We start from the raw sequence: 19,979 nt of genomic DNA, 5'->3' as shown, positions 1-19,979 counted from the left end.
ATGCTCATTAGTTGTGACTCAAAATTCTGACAGTTAAGTCCCAAAACTCTGTGTAGCTTTCAGCTCCATCAGATTTTCTCTCTGCCTGTCCAAGCTTACCTCACTGACTCTGAGAGCTCTCTGACCACGTACTTTTGAGCCACATATTTTTTTACATCATACTCCAGTAGGGTGTCTTGATGTTTTTAAAAAAAAATCAGCAAATACAAAATAATGACTCATAATTAAAGGTGGTAATAGTTCTTTTTCTTTCAGCAATGATGAATGTGCTCCTTAACTCAGTCTACATTGTTAATACTATTACTGATATTATAATTTTTAGTACTGGTATGTAATCACAGATCCACAATGATGGTAAATGTAAATGTTTTACCCCGCCGTAACTTAAAGACAGCATCCATTTTACCCCTCTGCTAATCATGAGAGCTTGAGCATTTATGATTAGTAGCATAGTTTTCACCACATTTTGTGAAAAATCCCTTTTGCTTTCTTATTCCTATCCATCCAGATTGCATTCATGCTGTTACTTTTCCTGCCATCTGGCAGCTGGTGGACGTTAATCTTTGTGCACATGGTTGATCATCTGTAACATGCAATATGTCCAGGTGTGGAATAAACAACTGATGTGGAGAGTATAATCATTCTCACATCATGAGAAGATCACCATGGCCCATATTTTGTAATTAGCCAGGTTCTGCTATCGATCTCAGTGTTTTCACTGTAACTAGCAGGGTGTGGCAAGTTTGGGGGAAACTGCTTTAGTCATTACAGCTGCAATAGTAATTTTAGTCTCTTCACTTTGAACATCACATCAAGCTTATTTGGTCATAAAATGTGAAGTTCCCTTTTTTGAGAAATCTACTCAAACTGTGAGCTCGGTGTCCATACAAATGAATGTTCATGCCTCGCTTTGGCATATCTCCAGTTCTTAGAAGTTTCAAATTTATTAGCACCCGTTTGTGGTGTTTCATTCTCTGAAATACCACATGCATCTTCCTCCAAGCAAAACCATGATTTGCAGCATTATTAGTGCCTGAGGATAGTAATTTTAAGATAAATCATGACTGATTTTGATTAGTTTTACTCATAAAACCCAATATCTTCTTTATTTCAAATTAATCGTTTGAAGTGACTTTCTTAATATTGTGTTGTGTCTGGTCCTTCTTTAAGATATTAATGCCACCAGCTTAGTCTGTTTATTTGGTTATTTGCTCTGTGTGTCTTCTTCCTGGTTTCTGTTCCATTTTCAGCTTTTAATTGCCACACAAACAGGACACACATCTTAAAAACAGTCCAAACAACACATCTCATCCTTGTAAAACCTGCTTAACTGAGGATACTTTTCAGGCCTGGTCCTTGTTTTGTTTCCCATGGAAAAAGTTGTTGACTTTTATGCAGATCCAATCTACTCTTCATTTCAATAACTCCTGCCTGCTCCCACGTGTGGTGTCAGGTTGCTGTCAGGGTGACAGTGGAAGAAAATGCTCGCCTCCATTCAAGTGTTTGCGTCAGTAGTTGTACGGGGCTGCTTGGTTCACTTGTGTTGAAAATGTAGTTTTATTTGAATGGCAAACAAAATAGGCTGAAACCACTTGTGTGTATATTACTTATATTTATTTTTAAGGAGTCAGTTATAATCTCTTAATGTTGATATTTTGTTAATACAGAACAGAGCCCCAAATCATAATTGTCCTTAAAGACTTTTACATTCTTTGTAAACTTATTACATTTTATTTACGTAAAGATGATTTAAAGACATGGGTGCCAACAAAAGTGCAAATAATTATGGCTGAGACAAGACTGGTCTTGATCTTGATTTAATATCCAAAACTGTGGTTGATAATTTTCCAAAAGTCAACTACACAAATAATCATTTAGTCTTTTCACAACTCGTGAGTGTCATGTCCAAATGGCATTTATTAAGCACTGAAAGCTTCCAGATTACAACGGTCATGTGGCAATAAATTCCATAGTTGATGACGCATTCTTGTTATGTGGAAATTCTCAGCACATTTGAAAAATGCTTCTGCTCCCTCCATCTGGCAGATACTACCTGTCTGTAAAGGAGTCTATAGATTTAGCTGCTATTCTCCTTACAAATATATATATATATATATATATATATATATATATATATGTGTGTGTGTGTGTGTGTGTGTGTCTGTGTCTATGATGTTACATGGTTCTCTGGAGCTGTGTGCTGCTTTCACATTGGCAACACATGAACAGGGTTACTAGTATTATATGAGTTTTTGCATAATGCTGTAGTTGTGATTATAGTTAGATGATTTGTCGCATTTATGTGCATGAGAAATAGATGAAGAATAAAACGTGCTGAAAATGTTTAGCACCAAATATAGTTTGTAGGTTTTCCACTTAGGGGCCAGCTGCAGACCTGATTCATTATGTCATCTACAGTCTGGGAATTCCCTCTCTGAAAAAAAATGTAAACAGCCTAACCTGAGAAGTTACTTCCTCTTTTGGAAATTACACACCAAGCTGACAGAACCAGAAGTAGATGCAGATTTCATGTTTATTTTCACACAGTATTATACTGAAAGGATTAACCAGACCAGAGCACATCAACCTGCCTGGATTTCTGGGAACATATTTCTGTGTCACAGCAATAATGTCATGCAAAGTGCACTATGTGTGTTTTTGATCTTGTTAACTGTAACTGTAACTGCTGCAGTGCCAATAGGAAGTTAAACTTGTTGTTAATGGGATTAACTATGTGTTTCTAGACCACGTCTTTAGAATTGCTGAAGTGTTTTGGGTTTTGGATTTAATGGAATTTGGCCAAAATTATTATCTTTATCTGAACTCACCTTTTCTCCATCAGGTTGCCTAATCTTTTGTTAGTAAACTGCATCTCACATTTATGAGGAAGGATGGCCAAGTGCACTATGTGGCGGTTAATTGTTTCACAATCGACTCGTCATTTTGTGTTTCAACGTGCCTCATTTTGTTTCTGTTTCACCCTCACACTTTTTTTTTTTCCAGCACTTGACTCATAAATCTTGAATCCATTCAATCATATATCATGCTATTATTAATGTCAAAAAGTATAAAACAATTTTCCCTTTGAAGTTAGTTTTTCTCATCACCTTTTTTATGTTTTATTGGCGCAAATCACATATGGTTAATTGAGACTCAAGGACAAGAAAATATTCTGTAACCCATGCATTTCATACTGAATTGTGTCTAAATATCTTGATTTAAAAAATCATCATGCTGAAATTCCAGATGGAAAAAAAACAGACCAATGGTGATCATATTTTCAATACAGAGTAGAAGTACAAATATAAAAACCATTTAAATTCTCCGAATTAAAAAAAAATGTAGTTTGTAATTTAAAAATGTTTTACAGTCCAATACACAAAATGTAAACAGGGCCTTTCAAAATGAATTTAGATCAACATTATGGGATATTTTAGTGTTATTGATGCTTCTCTAGCATCTGGCGACAATTTTCTTAATAATTTTCTAAAACTTTGTCACAAGACTCATAATCCTTTCAACTAAAAGAACGTACTGTGTAATTTTGACAGAAAACCAAGAACCCGTGGTGACACTGCAAACGATGTTTATGGTGGTTTATTTGTATTTTTTTAGAACATTAAGAATTTCTCATGACTAATTCATGACAAATGAGTGTGCTTGAAAGTCATCCGAGAACAGAAAGAAGTCTAGAAGCAACCTGCAGTTCAGTAGTGTTGGGGAATTGTTGGCCATTTCATTGCCGAACGGCATGAGTTGTTTTGTTTTTGTTTTTGTTTTTTGCCAGAAACAGTATCTCATCTTTTGAGAAAATTCTCACTGAATGTTCATTTAACAATATGAGCTCCTAAGCAACAGAAAAAACAAATCTAAATGGCAGATGAATCTTGGTTGAGAAACATGTGTGAACAGAGAACTGAACTGGTCAGGGAATGAGAGCAGATTTTATTTCAACAGACAAGATGGGAAAAGCTGAATGCAAAGTGAAGAATTAACTGGAGGCAAGGGTCATGGTTTGGTCCATAGCTGGAATTAGGTCTGGTGCACAGATACATAGCAAGGTGAATGCTTATGTCTATCAAAAATTAAAGCAAACTGCAACAACTTTCAAGAAAACAAGATTGCGTCCCTGTCATTATTCTCATGTCAGCCAGGATTTTTAATGCAAGACAGTCCCTCCTTTCAATGAAACATGGTTAAGGCACTTCCTTTAAGCTGAAAACAATAGACTTGATGTCTGGTGTTGAAGTTATGACTAAGAAAACCACTACAACCACCAGACTGTAGATAAAACTGACAGGAGTGAAGAAAAGACAAGCTAGTCATTTCAGTCTTAGACACTGGTGATAGCAAAGATGAAGTAAATAACATAGATATACGTACATGCTTAAATGTTATGTATGTGTATCTCACGTTACCTCTCATCAGGCTTCAAGATCTCTCATTAAAAGAGAGCCTGGCTTTTCTCCTACCAAAGTGCCCTTCATCTGCATTGATTTTTGTCAAAATAATGACTCCATGGCACTGGAAGGTCAGGTTTCTGCAGCTATAGAGCTGCAGCTGCTGTGCATCCCACAGTACTACTAGCAGCCTCCAAATCATTGCTGGAAAGCAGATATTTGAGAATGTTGTGCACACTCTGTGTTTTAAAATAACAGCTTTGGTACAATATCTCTGGATGTTAGAAGATTATGAATTATGTTTGTGTTTAATTTTTTTTTTTTTATCAAAACTTTTTACTAAGTAGATGTAACAATGCAGTAACGCATTTTATTTTGAACAAATGTAGACAGCAATATGCATGAGTTAAAAAAAAAAAACGAATGTGGAAAGATTACAAAAGCATTTACTAAGGCACATCTGATTTACAAAACAGACGTGCAGGTCTCACAATCTGCCGTTGGGTGTTAGCACTGTTGTTATCAGACACTGAATACTGGGTGTGTGGCATGTGTCTGCACCGAGAGAGACCTACCCCCCAAACACAATCTAATGAATGAGGCATCAATTTTGTCAATCATGGGCTTTGTTCTGGTCTCTGCTGGTTGTTTGAATTCAAAGCCAGGGATCAGCTCAACTAAAGGATGAGGATTTGTCTTGTCAGTGGGCCTTTTTGTTTTGTTTGTCTTATACAAGATATAGCTCCCCATTGTGTTCATTGTTTTTTGTTGTTGTTTTTTTCTTCTTTATATCATTTCACTTCCTGTTTGTTTTTTTATTTTTTTTTCTCCAGTTTAAGTGTTGCTTCTAGGATAGTGAGATTTTTTTTAATGAATTTATTTAATGGACCTTGTGCTTTTAGACTTTTTGACTGATGGTGTTTTATATATATATATATATATATATATATATATATACATATACATACTTTACACCTTCATGTTGATAATAATGTCTCCTTTTTTATATTTTATCACAGAAAATAAATGTCATTATTTGAAACATGATCTGAGAGAGGTGAATATAAACATATAAATCATAAATGCAGTCTTTCTTACTTTCTTACATATTTAATCATGTTATGGTTGTATTGATTGTTGGGGGTTTCCACATTATAGCCCAGTTGTGTGGTGTGCCTGAAAAATGTTTGTTGGTGAAATAAATTAGCTGTATTATGATCAAGACCTAAAAGTTGCCTTTTACTTAACATGATCCAAATGCCACTGCTGGAGGAATGTTATAATCTACTTTAAACTTCATATTTTGTGTTTTCTTAAGAAGCAAATCCATTTATTTGTAGTTGATATGAAATTTAGATTTACTAATAATTGAAAAAGAACATGCTTCCAAGATAGTCAAGCTCTGACCATAGTTTGTTTCCTCTTCGGGGCCTAAGAAATTCCAGTTAAAATATATAAGCCCGTCTTGAGAAAACTGGAATTTTGCAAAGAATGATAAACAGAGAGAATCCAAAAAAAGCTCTTGTAATTTTGAAATCAGGTTAAATTTCCTATATATCCCATTATAAGTACAGACAACGGTTAAGATAATTTCATATGACAGTTATAACTATTATACAAATAATTTTAATTTTATTCTGCCAGTATTGTTTGTCTTTTCTTTTTTGTTTGTTTGTTTATTTGAAAAAGACATCTTGCACATTAATGGACGTAAGTAAAAATACGGAATGTAAATGACCAGAGTTAGCCTAGCAGCTAATTTGCAGCTGTAGCTTCCAGATCCCATGGCCTTGTAGCAATAAGCTCAGGCTGTTGAAAATAAACTATGTAGAATCTACCCAGACTGTAAAATTAATTGTTTCTTACAAGTCTGCGACTTCTGGATGATTGATAAATCCAAAAAATAAAAACAAGGCGATGTCGCTGTATAGTCGAATGGTGGCGCTCACATAATGTTTTTGAACATGCATATGAACGAGATTAGGAAATGTTTCTCTGTGACTGCTCTTGTGTTTTATATGAGAGCTATGCAGCCTTGTAACTTTGTTCTGTTCAGGCAAATCAAGAGCCAGGACTCAATTTTCTCTCTTTCTGACAAGTGTCATGCTCCCTCAGTGGTATCAGTTTCAGTCATTGTTGGCCTGACTCATCTCTGAAGCATTGCAAAGTCTTCCATATGTAGGTATGTCAGTCTTCAGAGTATACTAACCTCACCTGTAAATGGAGCTTACCATGTGGCCTTTTGGGACATACCGTTATTCTTTTTGTCTGTTCAGGACAACTTCTAGAGTATACGTTTTTTTCCTCCTGTTATTTAGGTAGCACACATTTTGAGATTAAAATACAAATATACAGTACTTTTGTCAAGAACACTATCGCATCAATTACATGACCCTTGTTTTGCAAGATGGCATTTCCAACCACATGGACATTGTCTAGAGTAGTAGTTCTCAAACTGGGGGTCATGAGATGATTTCAGGTCAGACAATTAAAAAAAAAAAAAGTATAGTCTACATTTATCAAAAAAATTTGAAAGTTTTTTACCAGGCTGTCAAAATTGAACCATTAATGAAGAGATAAATCTTTGAAATTAGCACCTTATTTTTAAACACATCAACTCATAGAACAACAGCAAAATTAGCACACATGCCATATTAAAAATCTAAATCTGATATTATCGTCATGAGAGAAGCTGATTTTTGGCATGTAGATGCATTGTCACAGCAGTGAACCACCTAAAACCACTTTATCCTCTTTATTTGTGAAATTTCTGACAGTTTTCCCTACCTTTGGAGGAAGGCTGCAAGATGACCTATTTGATATATCACACAATTTATCACTGAGCCATCGCGTGGGGGTGGGGGTCGCAAACACCAACGTATGCTATCTTGAGGGTTGTGGCTCAAAAAGTTCGAGAACCATTTCTCTAGAGCCTTGAACTTACGGTAGGTTAATTTCAAACACTCAATGATCAGATTCAAAGATCGGATATATAAACACAGATCTTGAGGTTCTGTGTTTAAGTGAATTCTCCTCCCTTAAGAAAATTGCATTTTTTATTCTTTTTTTTTTGTATAACTCAAATTCAAGGCAAGTGGACAGTGTGAACTGACTGAACTGACTTGGCTTCCTTTCAGTAGGTTAGTGGTGTTTTCTATTTTTACTTATAATTTGAGATCAAATTATCGTAAGTTCTCATCAAATTCTGGTCAGACCAGAAGGAAATGAGCATCCTACAAAGACGTTCTTGTCATGAGTGATACAGCATGGTTCTAATTTTGGCCCCCTGAGACCAGCAGCCAGCTTCTATTAGATTATGGACACTGAGCCAATGAGGCAGAAGGTGATGTATTATAGAACATAATTGGAAAATTGAGCTTGAACTTAGGGGCTCTTTGACCCAGAATAGCCAAGTGTCGTTAACCAACCAAAAGGGCCTTTTTAATGCATTGCTGTTAATAGTCCTAGTTTTAAGCTAGAACTATGCAATGGATCTTTTTTGGGTCTCTTGGAACTGCCTTGTTTGGTGCTAAGGTTGGGGCATTACATAATAAGAACAATTTCTTTTAACTTTATTAGGTTAATAGTTCTCAAAAAGGTAAATCATCTATATTACTTGTGCTACTACTTTATTTTCATTCCTTATCTTTAAAAGCTATATGACACATGGCTTCACCTTTTTTACACAAAATACATTTTAAATCCCGACATTTAGTGGTCTTGTACATTAGCCACTGGTTGGAATATAACTGTGAATTTCTCTGGAAAAATATCAGTGTGTTTGGCTCTTTTCCTTCTGTTTCTGTGTTGTGGTTCTACTGAGTGCACTGAATTGGTTCCCACAGTGACATACATCATCAGATCCATTAGTGGCAGTGATGAACTATATTGGTTATTCCGTTAGCAAATTGGAAATTGTCATCTTTCATCTTGCTCTGTTTCTGGCAGTCATATGTGCAGTGCATCAAAATATTTCAGAGAGCCGGAAAAACATCATGTTGTGCACACATGCACTGTAAAGATTAAAAAGAATATATTTTCATTTTAGTAGATGGGTTTTTTTTTCTACTCAGCTGTAGAACAAACTCGTGCTTTTCAAAGCAGCTCTCTACACCGTCAGGGCGGGGAGGCGTCTGTCTTTTGACAACAAATCAATAAATCCACCCATATTACCAGGTCTAGTACTCACTGCACTGGATGAAAGCTTTTACAAAGCTTTTTGTGAGAAAGGAGGTGATGCCTAACAAGCCCAGGGAGAATGGAATCACTTAGAACAATGGTGTGATTGAGGATCATTGGGGGGAGTCCCTGCCTGTATTACTGTGGGCCTGAGCATCTCACTGGTGTCCACTGGCCTGGAGACCTCACAGAAGAGCAATTTTTACCCCTGAGGCATAGATGTGCCCTCATTCAGTAAACTGGACTCCATAATACTGTGTACCAAATGCCCCACATACATACACAATTGTTCACACAGCACAGTTGGGTGTGTTTTTCAGCTCAACTCATAGACTGTTACCTTCCTAAAGGGAAGTTTTACGTAGATTTTTGTCTTATTAAGAGAATGGAGAAGAAAGGTGGTGACATTTTTTGATTGATTAAACTGTTGGTAATTAGGTTTTTACATATTCACAAAACAGTGTAAATTTACTGATTCCAGCTATTAAAAAGACTTATACATATTTTCCAGGCTGTATTATGCTGAGCATTTCACAATTTTTACTTGACACAGGTAGAACAACAATGGTAAAAGAAAAAAAAATCAGATTAATCTGAATTATAAAATGTTTAAACTACAGTAAAACTTACAGTTCTTACAAGTATTTTCATGCAAACCTTGTATTTAGTGGACAGTGAAAGAGAGAAATTGTCTTTGGCTGAGCTCTTTTTCCTCTCCCTCAGCTACTGTTGCACACAGCACCATGGGTCGATGGATCAGTGGGCCGCCCACTCTTTACTCCTACAGCTCAATGTGCACCTCCTCATTTTGGCTTTCTGCCCAGGCTGTTTCCAACATCCCCATCTCGGATTTGTCTTTTCTTTGTAGTCGTTGGAAAAATCAGGGATGTCACACAGAAACAATAAGATTGTAGGACCATGTTGTTCACGCTGTCCCACTGTGCTAAACAATGGTTGGCTCAATAAAATCAAACAAAGCACATTGACCCTGGTTTAAAAGGATGACTTGGATCATGTGCTTTTCCAACCATCAGCTTTCTGTTGCCCAAAAGGCAAAGAGATGCCGTTTTCTCTCCTCCCTTGAGGCGGATCCCTGTTATATATTGATTAGATTGCAGACTGAAAGCCACAGACTACAAAAACGAACAAAACTAAACTCTCAAATGCATTACATGCAGCTCTTTTGTTTAAAAAATTGTGACGGACAGAGGAAAATGCATAAGAGATGATAGGTTGGTAAAGTTGTGCTGCATAACATGCCTGATCTTCAGAAAAACAACCTGAGGTTACTTGGAATGAGAAATTAACTTTTGTGCCTCAAATAATCAATTACTCAAATTTCTCCTGTCTGCAGATGGTAGGTTACACCATATGCCTCGGTCTGTGGGAGCAGATGTCACCGGCCCAATGGCTCCTCTGAGTGAAGACCGCAAATCTTTGGCCCCCATCCACTCCAGCCAACCAACGCTTTTCACCTTTGATGTGCCTGTGCGCCACTCGCAACTGTCCAACAGCGCACCTCAGGACTACCTCCTCCTCCACCAGTGCATGAGCAGGAAGACAGAGAGTGCACGGTAAAGGCCATGACCCTCAGACGTCCTGTGTCAGTTTCCTGTTTTTTGTTAATGCAGGTCAACATACAGGTTTACAGAACTTCCTAAGCTTGGAAACCCCAAGAGGTTAAAACTTTAAAACTACTGTTGCAGGGATGAATTATCTAATTGCAAGTACATGTGGAAAAACCTATTATGGGAAGATAGAAGTACTTTTTTTTAATAAACTGTGCTTTTACTCAAATTTAATTGGTTTTATCATTAAAATATGGCTAGATTAACAATATAATAAATATATTGATGAACAATATTAATTGCATTATGTAACATAAGTGTATTTTGCAGTGGTAAACATTCTTAAAATGTAGAATAACAATCAGATTGATATTATATGTACATTTTGGGTAACTCAGTTTGCTGAATTAAACAAAAATGTATGTATTAATGCAAAAATACTTTATCAGGAATAGCTGTTTAGCAAGCTATTGTTTTAAATTGAGCTGATTCATTTGAGCATGCACATGTCAAGAGGATATACGTTGTCAAATGAATATATGTTGAGGGCCCTATATATGGACACAGATACATATTTCACCTATAAGCTGAACATGAAAAGAAAAGAAACCAAATGCTTATATGGAATGACTCCTGAGTTTACCATTTGGATTCATCTCACCTCTTCCCTATTGTGCATGTTTCCTTGGATCAAAAGGCAGCTTTAATAACGACGCTTTCAGGAGATAACCAGTGCAGTGGATGATCAATGAGGCAGAGACAGCCATTCATCATTCCTATAGGTTTAGACTCACCAGCAGTAGAACTGCCCTCTTAGCCACACAATTTGCACATAAATTTGCTGCATTGTATCTCTGTGAAACCCAAGAAATCAAACATCTCGGTCCATCTCATCAGTTTTATGCTCATATTTCTGTAATTATCTTATGCTTTTCAAGTGTGCTAATTAACACAGGTATGTGCTGGTAGGGTCAGATTAAAACTCCATAGGTCTGATGGCCAGAGTTATAAACTAATCTATGTAAAAAAAAATACATAAATATAAAAAATGTAGCCAGAGTGATAGAAGATGAAAAATATTGCAGACTGATCCTTGAAATTCACCAAAAACGAGAAGAAAAAAAAAAACTAAAAGAACAAAGAAACCAATGAAACATCATATGCAGTCTGACATAAAAACAGCAATTTTTTAAAAAAAAAACTATATTATTATATTGTTACATATGTAATGTAGATTTAACATAAAGAATAGAAAAGTATAGTTTAGCTAATAAATTCACTGGCAATCTTCTCAACATAATTAAAATGAAAGAAAGAATAATATGATGTATTTGCATAAGCCACTTAGTCGAACCATTGCTTAACCAATTGTCCAGAAATGTCTGAAGTTGTTAAACTGCTCTTCTTGGCACTCAAGGTCAAATCCTGCAAAAAGAACCAGAGTAAATGAAGCATGTCCCCAGGGTGCCTAACTGAGGCTGACGAACTCTGGGAAAGTCATATAATTGGACCATCTTAACATGGATACCTTCTCCTTGTCTGCAGGCTGAAAACTTAAAAAAAAAAAGAACAAAAAGAAAATAGCCTGTCAAGAAAAAGTTTTAAAATATTTAAAGTGAATGTTGTACGTGCATTGGACTGGGATGTATTTTGATCTTAAAATGTGTGCTGAAACCTATAACTGCTTAAGTTTCCTTGGAAGTACTATGTTACCATCTAGTGGTTATCTCGGTAATTACACTGACCTTACATTACATACGGCAATAAAAGACATGTTTTTTTTTTGCCATAATTTGATGGCACTGAGGTCTGTCTGTGAGGATTTAAGTACTTTGGGAAAGTGGCCTCAATAATATATTATATGTATGCTTTATCTGTGTATGTGTATATCTTTGCTCATGTTACAGGAGTGCCAGTTTCTCCCAGGCCACTCGAAGCAATACGTTAATGGGAATTGACTCTCCGGTGCAGAAACTTTCCTATGGCTTTTCACATTGTCTAAATGGCACAGGGGCACAGCTGCATGGCTTCTACAGTCTTCCTAAACCTGGAAAACATCAGATACCTGCACATGATGATTCTGGCCAGGAGGCGTGCTACGTACTTCCGCGGGGTTACAGCTCTGAAGCACCGGCTCGGAGCAGTCTAGGCGATCCCGATCTTGAGAATGAGGAGGTCTATACCTTTAAAACACCTTGTAATGCCCTTGCCACAATGCACAGCAATGAGCGGTCACCTGACAATTATGACCTTCCTACAACACCTGGCTCCTTCTATCAGATACCACGGACATTTGACAAGAATCACAATGCCTTGACACCCTCCAATTCTGAATCCTCCTGCGCTCCTCCTCCCAGGCCCCCTAAACCTAGCCAGGGGTCTGAGGGGCATTGGGGGAGTCCTCAGTCAGCTGGGAGCCAGAATGGGGAGATGACATCTGTAGTGTCAGTCATTCCACGAAGGAACACTCTCCCTGCTGTTGAGAACATCAGGCTGCACAGAGGTATGCCCACAGCAGAAATGCTTTTCCTAAACACCCTCTCTGTACGGTGCCTGTTTCTTTAAACACAGCTCCAACTGCCTGACACAGATCTTTTTAGTGTACTTTTCACCTGTTTCCTTTTCTCAAATGCAAGTTTGATCTGATCAGCTCACTCTCTTGTGAACTGCAGTGACTTTGCACCTCCTTTTCTTCTCCTTCCTCTCTTCTTCTCTGTTTCTCCCTTTACTGATTTAACTCTAGCAGCTGAGCAGAAACAAAGAGCCCAGTGTACCAGACACTGCTCTGTTGAGATGCTAATGTAATTCAAGTCATCCTGCCTGATCTAGAATGCCTTGTTTCAGGCAATATAGGAAAAAATAATGATAAAAAAAGTATTGCAGATGCAATGTTATTTTGCTGTGCTGTTTGTTACTTTACCAAGTCCATGTTCAGGCTTCATATAGCCAGAGAGATTAATTGACTTGTGACCCTCGTTAGTGAGACCACAGGCTGTTCATGCACCTGTGTGACAAAAAGCGAATTATGGCCCACTGAAGCATTTAATGAAATGTCACTTCTGATCTGTTTTCATTAAAAACACAAAGTTCACTTTCTGAAATGTCAGGCTTTTTTGTCTAAATTAACCTATTTTGTGATTGTTGTACAATATCTGACTCATATGGTTTGGCATTGTAGTTTTTCACTTGAGAACCATTTTTTCTGCCTAGTATTTATAGCAGTGGTAAAAATTGATTTCCTTCTTCGCCTCTCTCCACAGGCTCCTCTTTTGAAACCAACAGCCATCATCGTCTCTTCTATTTCAACAACTCAGGGCAGTCTGTTGAGTCTGTCAATGATGGGTTCAGCTCCTACTTGGTGAGTATTTGGATGGATACTTTGAAATCATATACTGCAGATAAGAGAAATGCTCTCTTCCTATATTTACTCCAGCTGAGTGTTACAATTCACATAGACTGAAACCGTCATGTGACCTTTGTCTCTTTTGATGCCAGAGAACCCCAGCACCTCTGACTCGCTCAGACAGTGGTAATTCAGATGACAACTATGTGCCCATGAATCCTGGCTCTTCACCACTCAGTGCTGCCCAGGCTGACAGTCCTAGGAATATCTATATTCCTATGAGCCCTGGGCCACATCACTTTGATTTCCCAGGATTCTCTGCAACATTACCTGCCCGTAAAGGGAGCAGCGCCTCCTTGTGTCACAGGCCCAGTCGTCTCAGCGATGTTACACCACCACCCATTAACCGCAACCTCAAACCTAACAGGAAAAGTGAGTGTTTGACAGTAAAACTTTGACTGATTTCTATGCATGTATTTTAGTTGTCTTTTTTTGGTCTTAAATTTAGGTTTGGAATGTGTATTGCTACTTTTATACAGGTCATAGTTTTTTGTTAACAGTGTCTTTTCTTGTTTTCTTTTTTTGTTTGTTTGTTTTGTTTTTTTTTTTTTTCACAGCAAAGCCAACACCGCTTGATTTGAAGAACAATGGGATCATTGATGAGCTGCCATTTAAGAGTCCTGTGACCACATCCTGGACACGGCCCATGTAAGTCTTAGATCAGTCATTCAAGACAGATTACCCAAGGCTACTCATATATTCACACACAGTTTGATGTTAAGCATTGTTTCTACATTTTCTTTCTGCCTGAGGTTGTTCATAGTCCTTTCTGTTTTGCTTTAGGCCTGCTATGAACTCCATGTCTTCCCAGCACTGTCGACCCATCTCTACACAAAGCATTACCAGCACTGACTCTGCAGACAGCGAAGAGAATTATGTGGCTATGGTAAGCCCCAGTAGCTGGAGGGAAGAGATCAGAAGAGAACGCTGTGTTCTTTGTTTGTATGCTTCACATAATGGACTCTGTGAATGAAACTCTCCTCCTGTTCCATTAGCAGAACCCAGCATCTACCTCCCCAGCCGTGAGTGGCACCAGCAGCCCAGCCCCTAGGAAATGTGGTAACTTGGACTACTTGGCACTGGACTTCCAGCCTGGCTCACCCAGCCCACACAGAAAAGTAAGCAGATTATTTTATGGACTTTATTTGTGAAAGTAGTCATTTTTCTATCACAGTCCTCTCTAGCCTTAGACCAAAATCTCAGTTTTGTCATGCATGTCTCTCCGCAGCCCTCTACATCTTCTGTAACATCTGATGAGAAGGTGGACTATGTGCAAGTGGACAAAGAAAAGACACAGGCACTGCAAAGCACGATGCAGGAGTGGACTGATGTGCGGCAGTCTACAGAACCTGCCAAGGGAGTCAAGTCCTGACAGTGACTTCTAGAAAAATGGCCAAAACGCTTAACTCCAAACTTAAGTCAAGCATCTCCAGTAACATGTTTCTATCATTACCATAAATACTGTTTGGGCTTGTTGAAGACTAAAATATTTGGGCAAAAAGCCATAAATTATATTATGCCTGTTGTATCTGTAATGAATACTACTGCAATGCACCGCTAGCATGCAGGATATCAGGCCAAACAGGTAAAGTGCCCTGCCAAAGCTTCTAATGCAGACTGTTAGAACAATATACTGTATAATAATATATCATCCACACATTCATTCAGTTCTTCATAAATACATTCTTTGATCAAATATGTTCCACCATTCCTCTGCAGCAGTTTGTTTTGTTTGCATCTAGTTGGTAATTTACTCAATTGGTCCTATTTAAATAACAGCACTGGATAACTGATCGATGACCATATTAATATACTGCAAGAGTACGCTTCTCAGGAATGCCAAGATGCTCTCCAATTTTGGCATGCAGGCAGAGTTTCTCATTCCACTCAAATCTGTCATTTGTGCTGATTCTTGCAGAAGCAGTGAAGAGATTATTTTCACTGTGGGCAATCATTTCAGCTTAGCAGTGCATGTTCGGTAAGAAGAAGGAGGGAGGATATAGCCATACAAATATGCAAAGGCCTGTTTCAGATGCCCTAATGATAACTGCACATGATTGTTGCTTTGGTTTCAATTAAGTATGAGCCAAAACCATATTTGAGAGCTACCATCCTGAATGGCAGGCCAATTATTTCAGTGAGGTTACCAAATCAGATATATCTAGATTTATGGAAATTTTTGTAGGTTTGACCTCACTTAATCCACATTGGGTAATATTCTAATACATTTCAATGTAAATGTGTACTGACAGAGAAAAATGAGTTGATGGAAGTAAAAATAAAAAAAAAATATGTTTCTTCCAAGTACTCTGTCCTCTTAACACCATGAACACAAGGTAAGTAGAGAGAAGCATAGTATATTTGTGTTTTCCAGAATTCAGCCATCCACTGACTTATCTTTCGGTTTAATATGCCATACACTACAGCCAGGTCTCATAAGCATTATTGTATGTAATTTACTGACAGAAATTCCTTATATTACAGTGCATTTTGTTGACTGATGGAAAACGTTGACATACATGTCTGTATAGTGCACTAGATTAATGAAGCTAGGCAACTTGCCAGACTGAAGGTTTGCCAGTAATTCTGTTCTCTTAAAATAGCTAAGGAGAAAGTACATTTCTAACTTTGTCTATTTCTTTAATTTGACTTACATTTTAATATTAGTTTGGACTATACATTTTGCCACAACTGACTTTATTCAGAATATAATTCAAGGAAGAAAACCTGAATGATCAGTTACTAGTTCAACTTAAGTCCAGTATTTCATTGTGGGCTGGAACCACTGAGGAATTGTTCCAAATTTGATCTTTATAAGAATACTATAGCCATGGATGATGTTATTATTTGCCTCCCAATGTTTTCTACAATTTTTTACTGCTTTTTGTATTCTTTTTAACCATTATTCTTTACTGATGCGTGTAAGCAAGTGTTATACACAAGGACCAGATCAGGCTTAATGAAGCTAAGTGTGTTGCAGAGATGTTTAATTCAGTTTAAACTTCCATTATAGGATTTTTATAGAATTTTTATGATCTCTTCATAATACGGGATGGCTGGCAGTTCAGGTTCCGCTGGATAAATCATTCTTGGATGAACTGCGATTCACAAACATCCAGAGAAGAAAAGAAAAAAAATTGAAGAAGAACTTGTCTACCTGTCATTCTCTGAGAAGAAATGGATGTGTAATTTATTATCTAGAGAGACTCACTGCAAGCGAGAAAGCTGTGTATGTGTTGTGATAGATTGTAAGTTGTAGTATGACAACCTGACGGGACAAGACTGAAAACACTGTTCAGATCAACTGTCAGACTGTCGCTGGGCTGACGTACTGTACTTGTAGAGATCATTTTTTAACCACTATTATTGCTACTACTGTAAAGCATTTGCTGATTGCTTGTGTGTTAATTTATTAATTTATTGTGTTCTTGCTGTTGATAATGGTTTTTTTTTTTTTTAAGAAAAAAGCAAACAATGAAAATGTCTCTCTACTAACACTGATGTATGAAAATTGTCTTTTTTTAAGCAATATGAGAAACTATGCCAATGTGATGGTGATGTGGTACAGTTAATTTGGGATACACAAGAATACAAGATGATGCTATTCCTGTATTATGGTAGACTTAAACTGTGGACACAGAATAAACCAAGAAGTGAACATTTTGCCTTAACGTTCCTCTTTAAATATTAACCACAACAAATTTCCCAGGCAGCAAATCAAGTGACTGTGCTTGATTTTATTTTTATTTATTTATTTATTTATTTTACATTATCTCAAGATGAAAAAAATATATTTTTTAAGGGGGGCTAAATAGCTATTTTCTTATTTCGCATACATAGTCCTGTAATCTCAAGAATACAAAGCTTCTTATCTTGTGAACCAGTACATGGTTATCTTGAGAAAAGGCATATTTCTCAAAATAATGAGAATATCTAACTTGTCATTTTGTGAAAATGGGCTTTGTAATCTCAAGACAAAGTGATCTTGAGATAATTGTATCCAATATAACTAATTGCTGAAATGGCCCCTCTTTGTTTCCATAAATTTTTCATCTCCCACCAATGCATTTTTATTTAGTGATGGATGGTGGTACATCTACTTAAATTCTTTACTTAGATTTTAGTCACTTTGACAACTAATAGGTTAATTAAATAAATGTATTGCCCATTTCTACTCAAAAATACAGTTTTATGTCAGTGAATTTATTTAAATTTTGTTAAATGGGCCATTTTTTATACAAATGATAAAAATCACCATGGATTAGACTACCCAAGAGTATAAGGTTTTAAAACGAGCTGGTCCTGACATAATTTACTTGTAAACGCTTGTTAATCAGAAAGAATATTGCATGGTGAAAATATTGGGAAAATGAATGTGATACTCTTTATTTTACACAATGAGTACTTTGTTTTCCCATGCTTTTGGTATATTTTGAAGTTATTACTGAAATATTTTCATGTAAGTAAAATATGGAGTATGGAGTTATACACTAATTTACCTGTTGCCTGAGAAAAGATCTGAGCTATTCAAAAAGCACATAAATGTAAGGTGTGCTGTCCAATATTATATACGGCTACAGCTTCATATGCTGGTATTGATAAAGTGTTAAGCAGGCTAATGACCTTGCTACCAGCCAGTGGATGGAAAATGTGCTTGATAATATGGGGTTTTGATAAGTAAAGGCTGTAGGAGAGCCAGTACTGCTGGGTGGCATACTGCAACTTCTTTTCTCAACAAATCTTCAAATATCTTCCTTTATTCCTGGTACCAAGATGCCAGAGGTCACACTGACCACACAAGACCAACTGTTTTGAGGTGAAAAATTAGTTATTCTCCTAAGAGAATAACAATTACTAATCAGCTAAACTTTTCTTAGTAAAATAAGAGCCAGTAACAGATTTGTCAAGAAAAGTTAAAAGAGCAATTTTAGGACAATTAAGAAAATATAGATATTGGGACTGCATAATATATTGGACAATGGTCATTACTGCAATATCATCATATGCAATGTTTGTATAGCAAACACAAACAAATATTTCAGTCATTATGACTTGCCTTTATAGATTCTCAGTCACTCAGACCATTGCAATTTGAATTTGAATAAGTACAACTGGGCTTTTATTTCTTGGCAATTTTGACTTGAAAATATGACATTATGATTAATATTCATTAAAATGGCAACATTTGTTGATATTAGTATTAATGAGACCTGTAATCCAGCTGGAGGCAGGTTTACTTTTGTGCATATTCTTCAATTAACTAGTATGCACAGGTGGAGAAATGGAATGTAGCTCTCATTAACACACCTCAGATTAGCGCCATAAATGATCTTTTTATATATCAGAAGTCATATAATCATTGAAATAATAATATTTTTGCATGTTTTCCTAATACCCAGCAAAAATTCATGACGAATCCTTGGGTAATGTGTTTTTGTAAAGTGGTTAGCTTGATCTGTAAGTGTTAAAATACTGTAGGCTACTATGACTCTGCAGTCAACAGAGTAGTGACCACATTTTCTGGTCGTTTTTCCCCTGCAAAGCAGCTAAAGATAATGTTATACACCCATTCTCAGAAACATATTTAAATGCTTTTTGAAAGGGTAGCAATAAGTAACCCAGTCTTTTCTGGACTCTTACTGTGCAGGTTTTGCATTTTCTCCCCACCATTTGGTAATTTTCCAATGATTGTTTCACACATTCCCTTTGCTTAACAAAAGATGCAGTTTGAGATTTTTATTACGATTCTGTACCTGTAAACATTCAGATCCATCTGCTCCTCTAAGATTTTTTTTAATGTGATCCTCACCTTGATAAGCAAGTGATGAAGGATTGAGAGCATGATTGTTACAGTAAATAGTCTTGACAAAAGATACATTTTTATATGAAAAATGGCCTACTAAGAGGCCAACATTACTCCACCTTCAACTGTTAATGTGAACCCTTAGTAAGCAGCACAAATTGTTAGATAAATATTTTGATGCTCAAATGTTTCATCACATCATTCCGTTTTTTCTTTTTTAATAGGTCAATGGAATGTGCTAGCTGCGGGTTTCTGTGCCTTGACTGGAAGTATAAGATGAGCACATTTAGTGATTGATTTTCTTAAATAGGTGGCAACAAGGCTCGGCAGCTTTGTCAGCAATAAACGGAATCATAACATTAATCAGACATCTTTGACGTGTTCCCTTTCATAAACAACAGCGAATCTCCACAACCAATGGCATTTGGCACACCAAAATATCTAATTGTCTAATAAGGCTGTCATTGCTCTATTAGCATCAAAGTTGTTAAAAAAACATTCATGAGAATTTCCCCACTTTGTCACTGTGCACTCACTGAAGGAGAGTTTACCACTTCCCTCCACTAGAGTGTGCATTTGGACTTGGTTGCATCTATACGAGTGCATCATGTCAAAAGAGGAATGTT

The 19,979-nt window shown here is 36.8% G+C and overlaps 1 protein-coding gene across 2 annotated transcripts in view; it reads left to right on the top strand.

The window, feature by feature from the left end:
• The window catches only part of gab2 (GRB2-associated binding protein 2), a 31,777-nt gene extending 14,575 nt beyond the window's left edge, over nt 1-17,202 (top strand). The window contains exons 3-10 of one of the 2 annotated variants that reach the window (XM_041994933.1): nt 9,934-10,153; nt 12,055-12,650; nt 13,408-13,505; nt 13,643-13,922; nt 14,108-14,198; nt 14,334-14,436; nt 14,549-14,668; nt 14,779-17,202. In XM_041994933.1, the coding sequence (XP_041850867.1) occupies nt 9,934-10,153; nt 12,055-12,650; nt 13,408-13,505; nt 13,643-13,922; nt 14,108-14,198; nt 14,334-14,436; nt 14,549-14,668; nt 14,779-14,922 (1,652 nt within the window). In that variant the 3' untranslated portion in view covers nt 14,923-17,202. Of the gene's footprint in view, nt 1-9,933; nt 10,154-12,054; nt 12,651-13,407; nt 13,506-13,642; nt 13,923-14,107; nt 14,199-14,333; nt 14,437-14,545; nt 14,669-14,778 lie in introns of both variants that reach the window. The other variant, XM_041994932.1, reaches the window with a different exon arrangement.
• The last annotated feature ends 2,777 nt before the right edge of the window (nt 17,203-19,979 follow it).

Source organism: Melanotaenia boesemani, chromosome 9, assembly GCF_017639745.1.
Source record: "Melanotaenia boesemani isolate fMelBoe1 chromosome 9, fMelBoe1.pri, whole genome shotgun sequence".
Taxonomy (NCBI): Eukaryota; Metazoa; Chordata; class Actinopteri; order Atheriniformes; family Melanotaeniidae; genus Melanotaenia; species Melanotaenia boesemani.
This window is presented reverse-complemented; position numbering and strand designations above follow the sequence as displayed.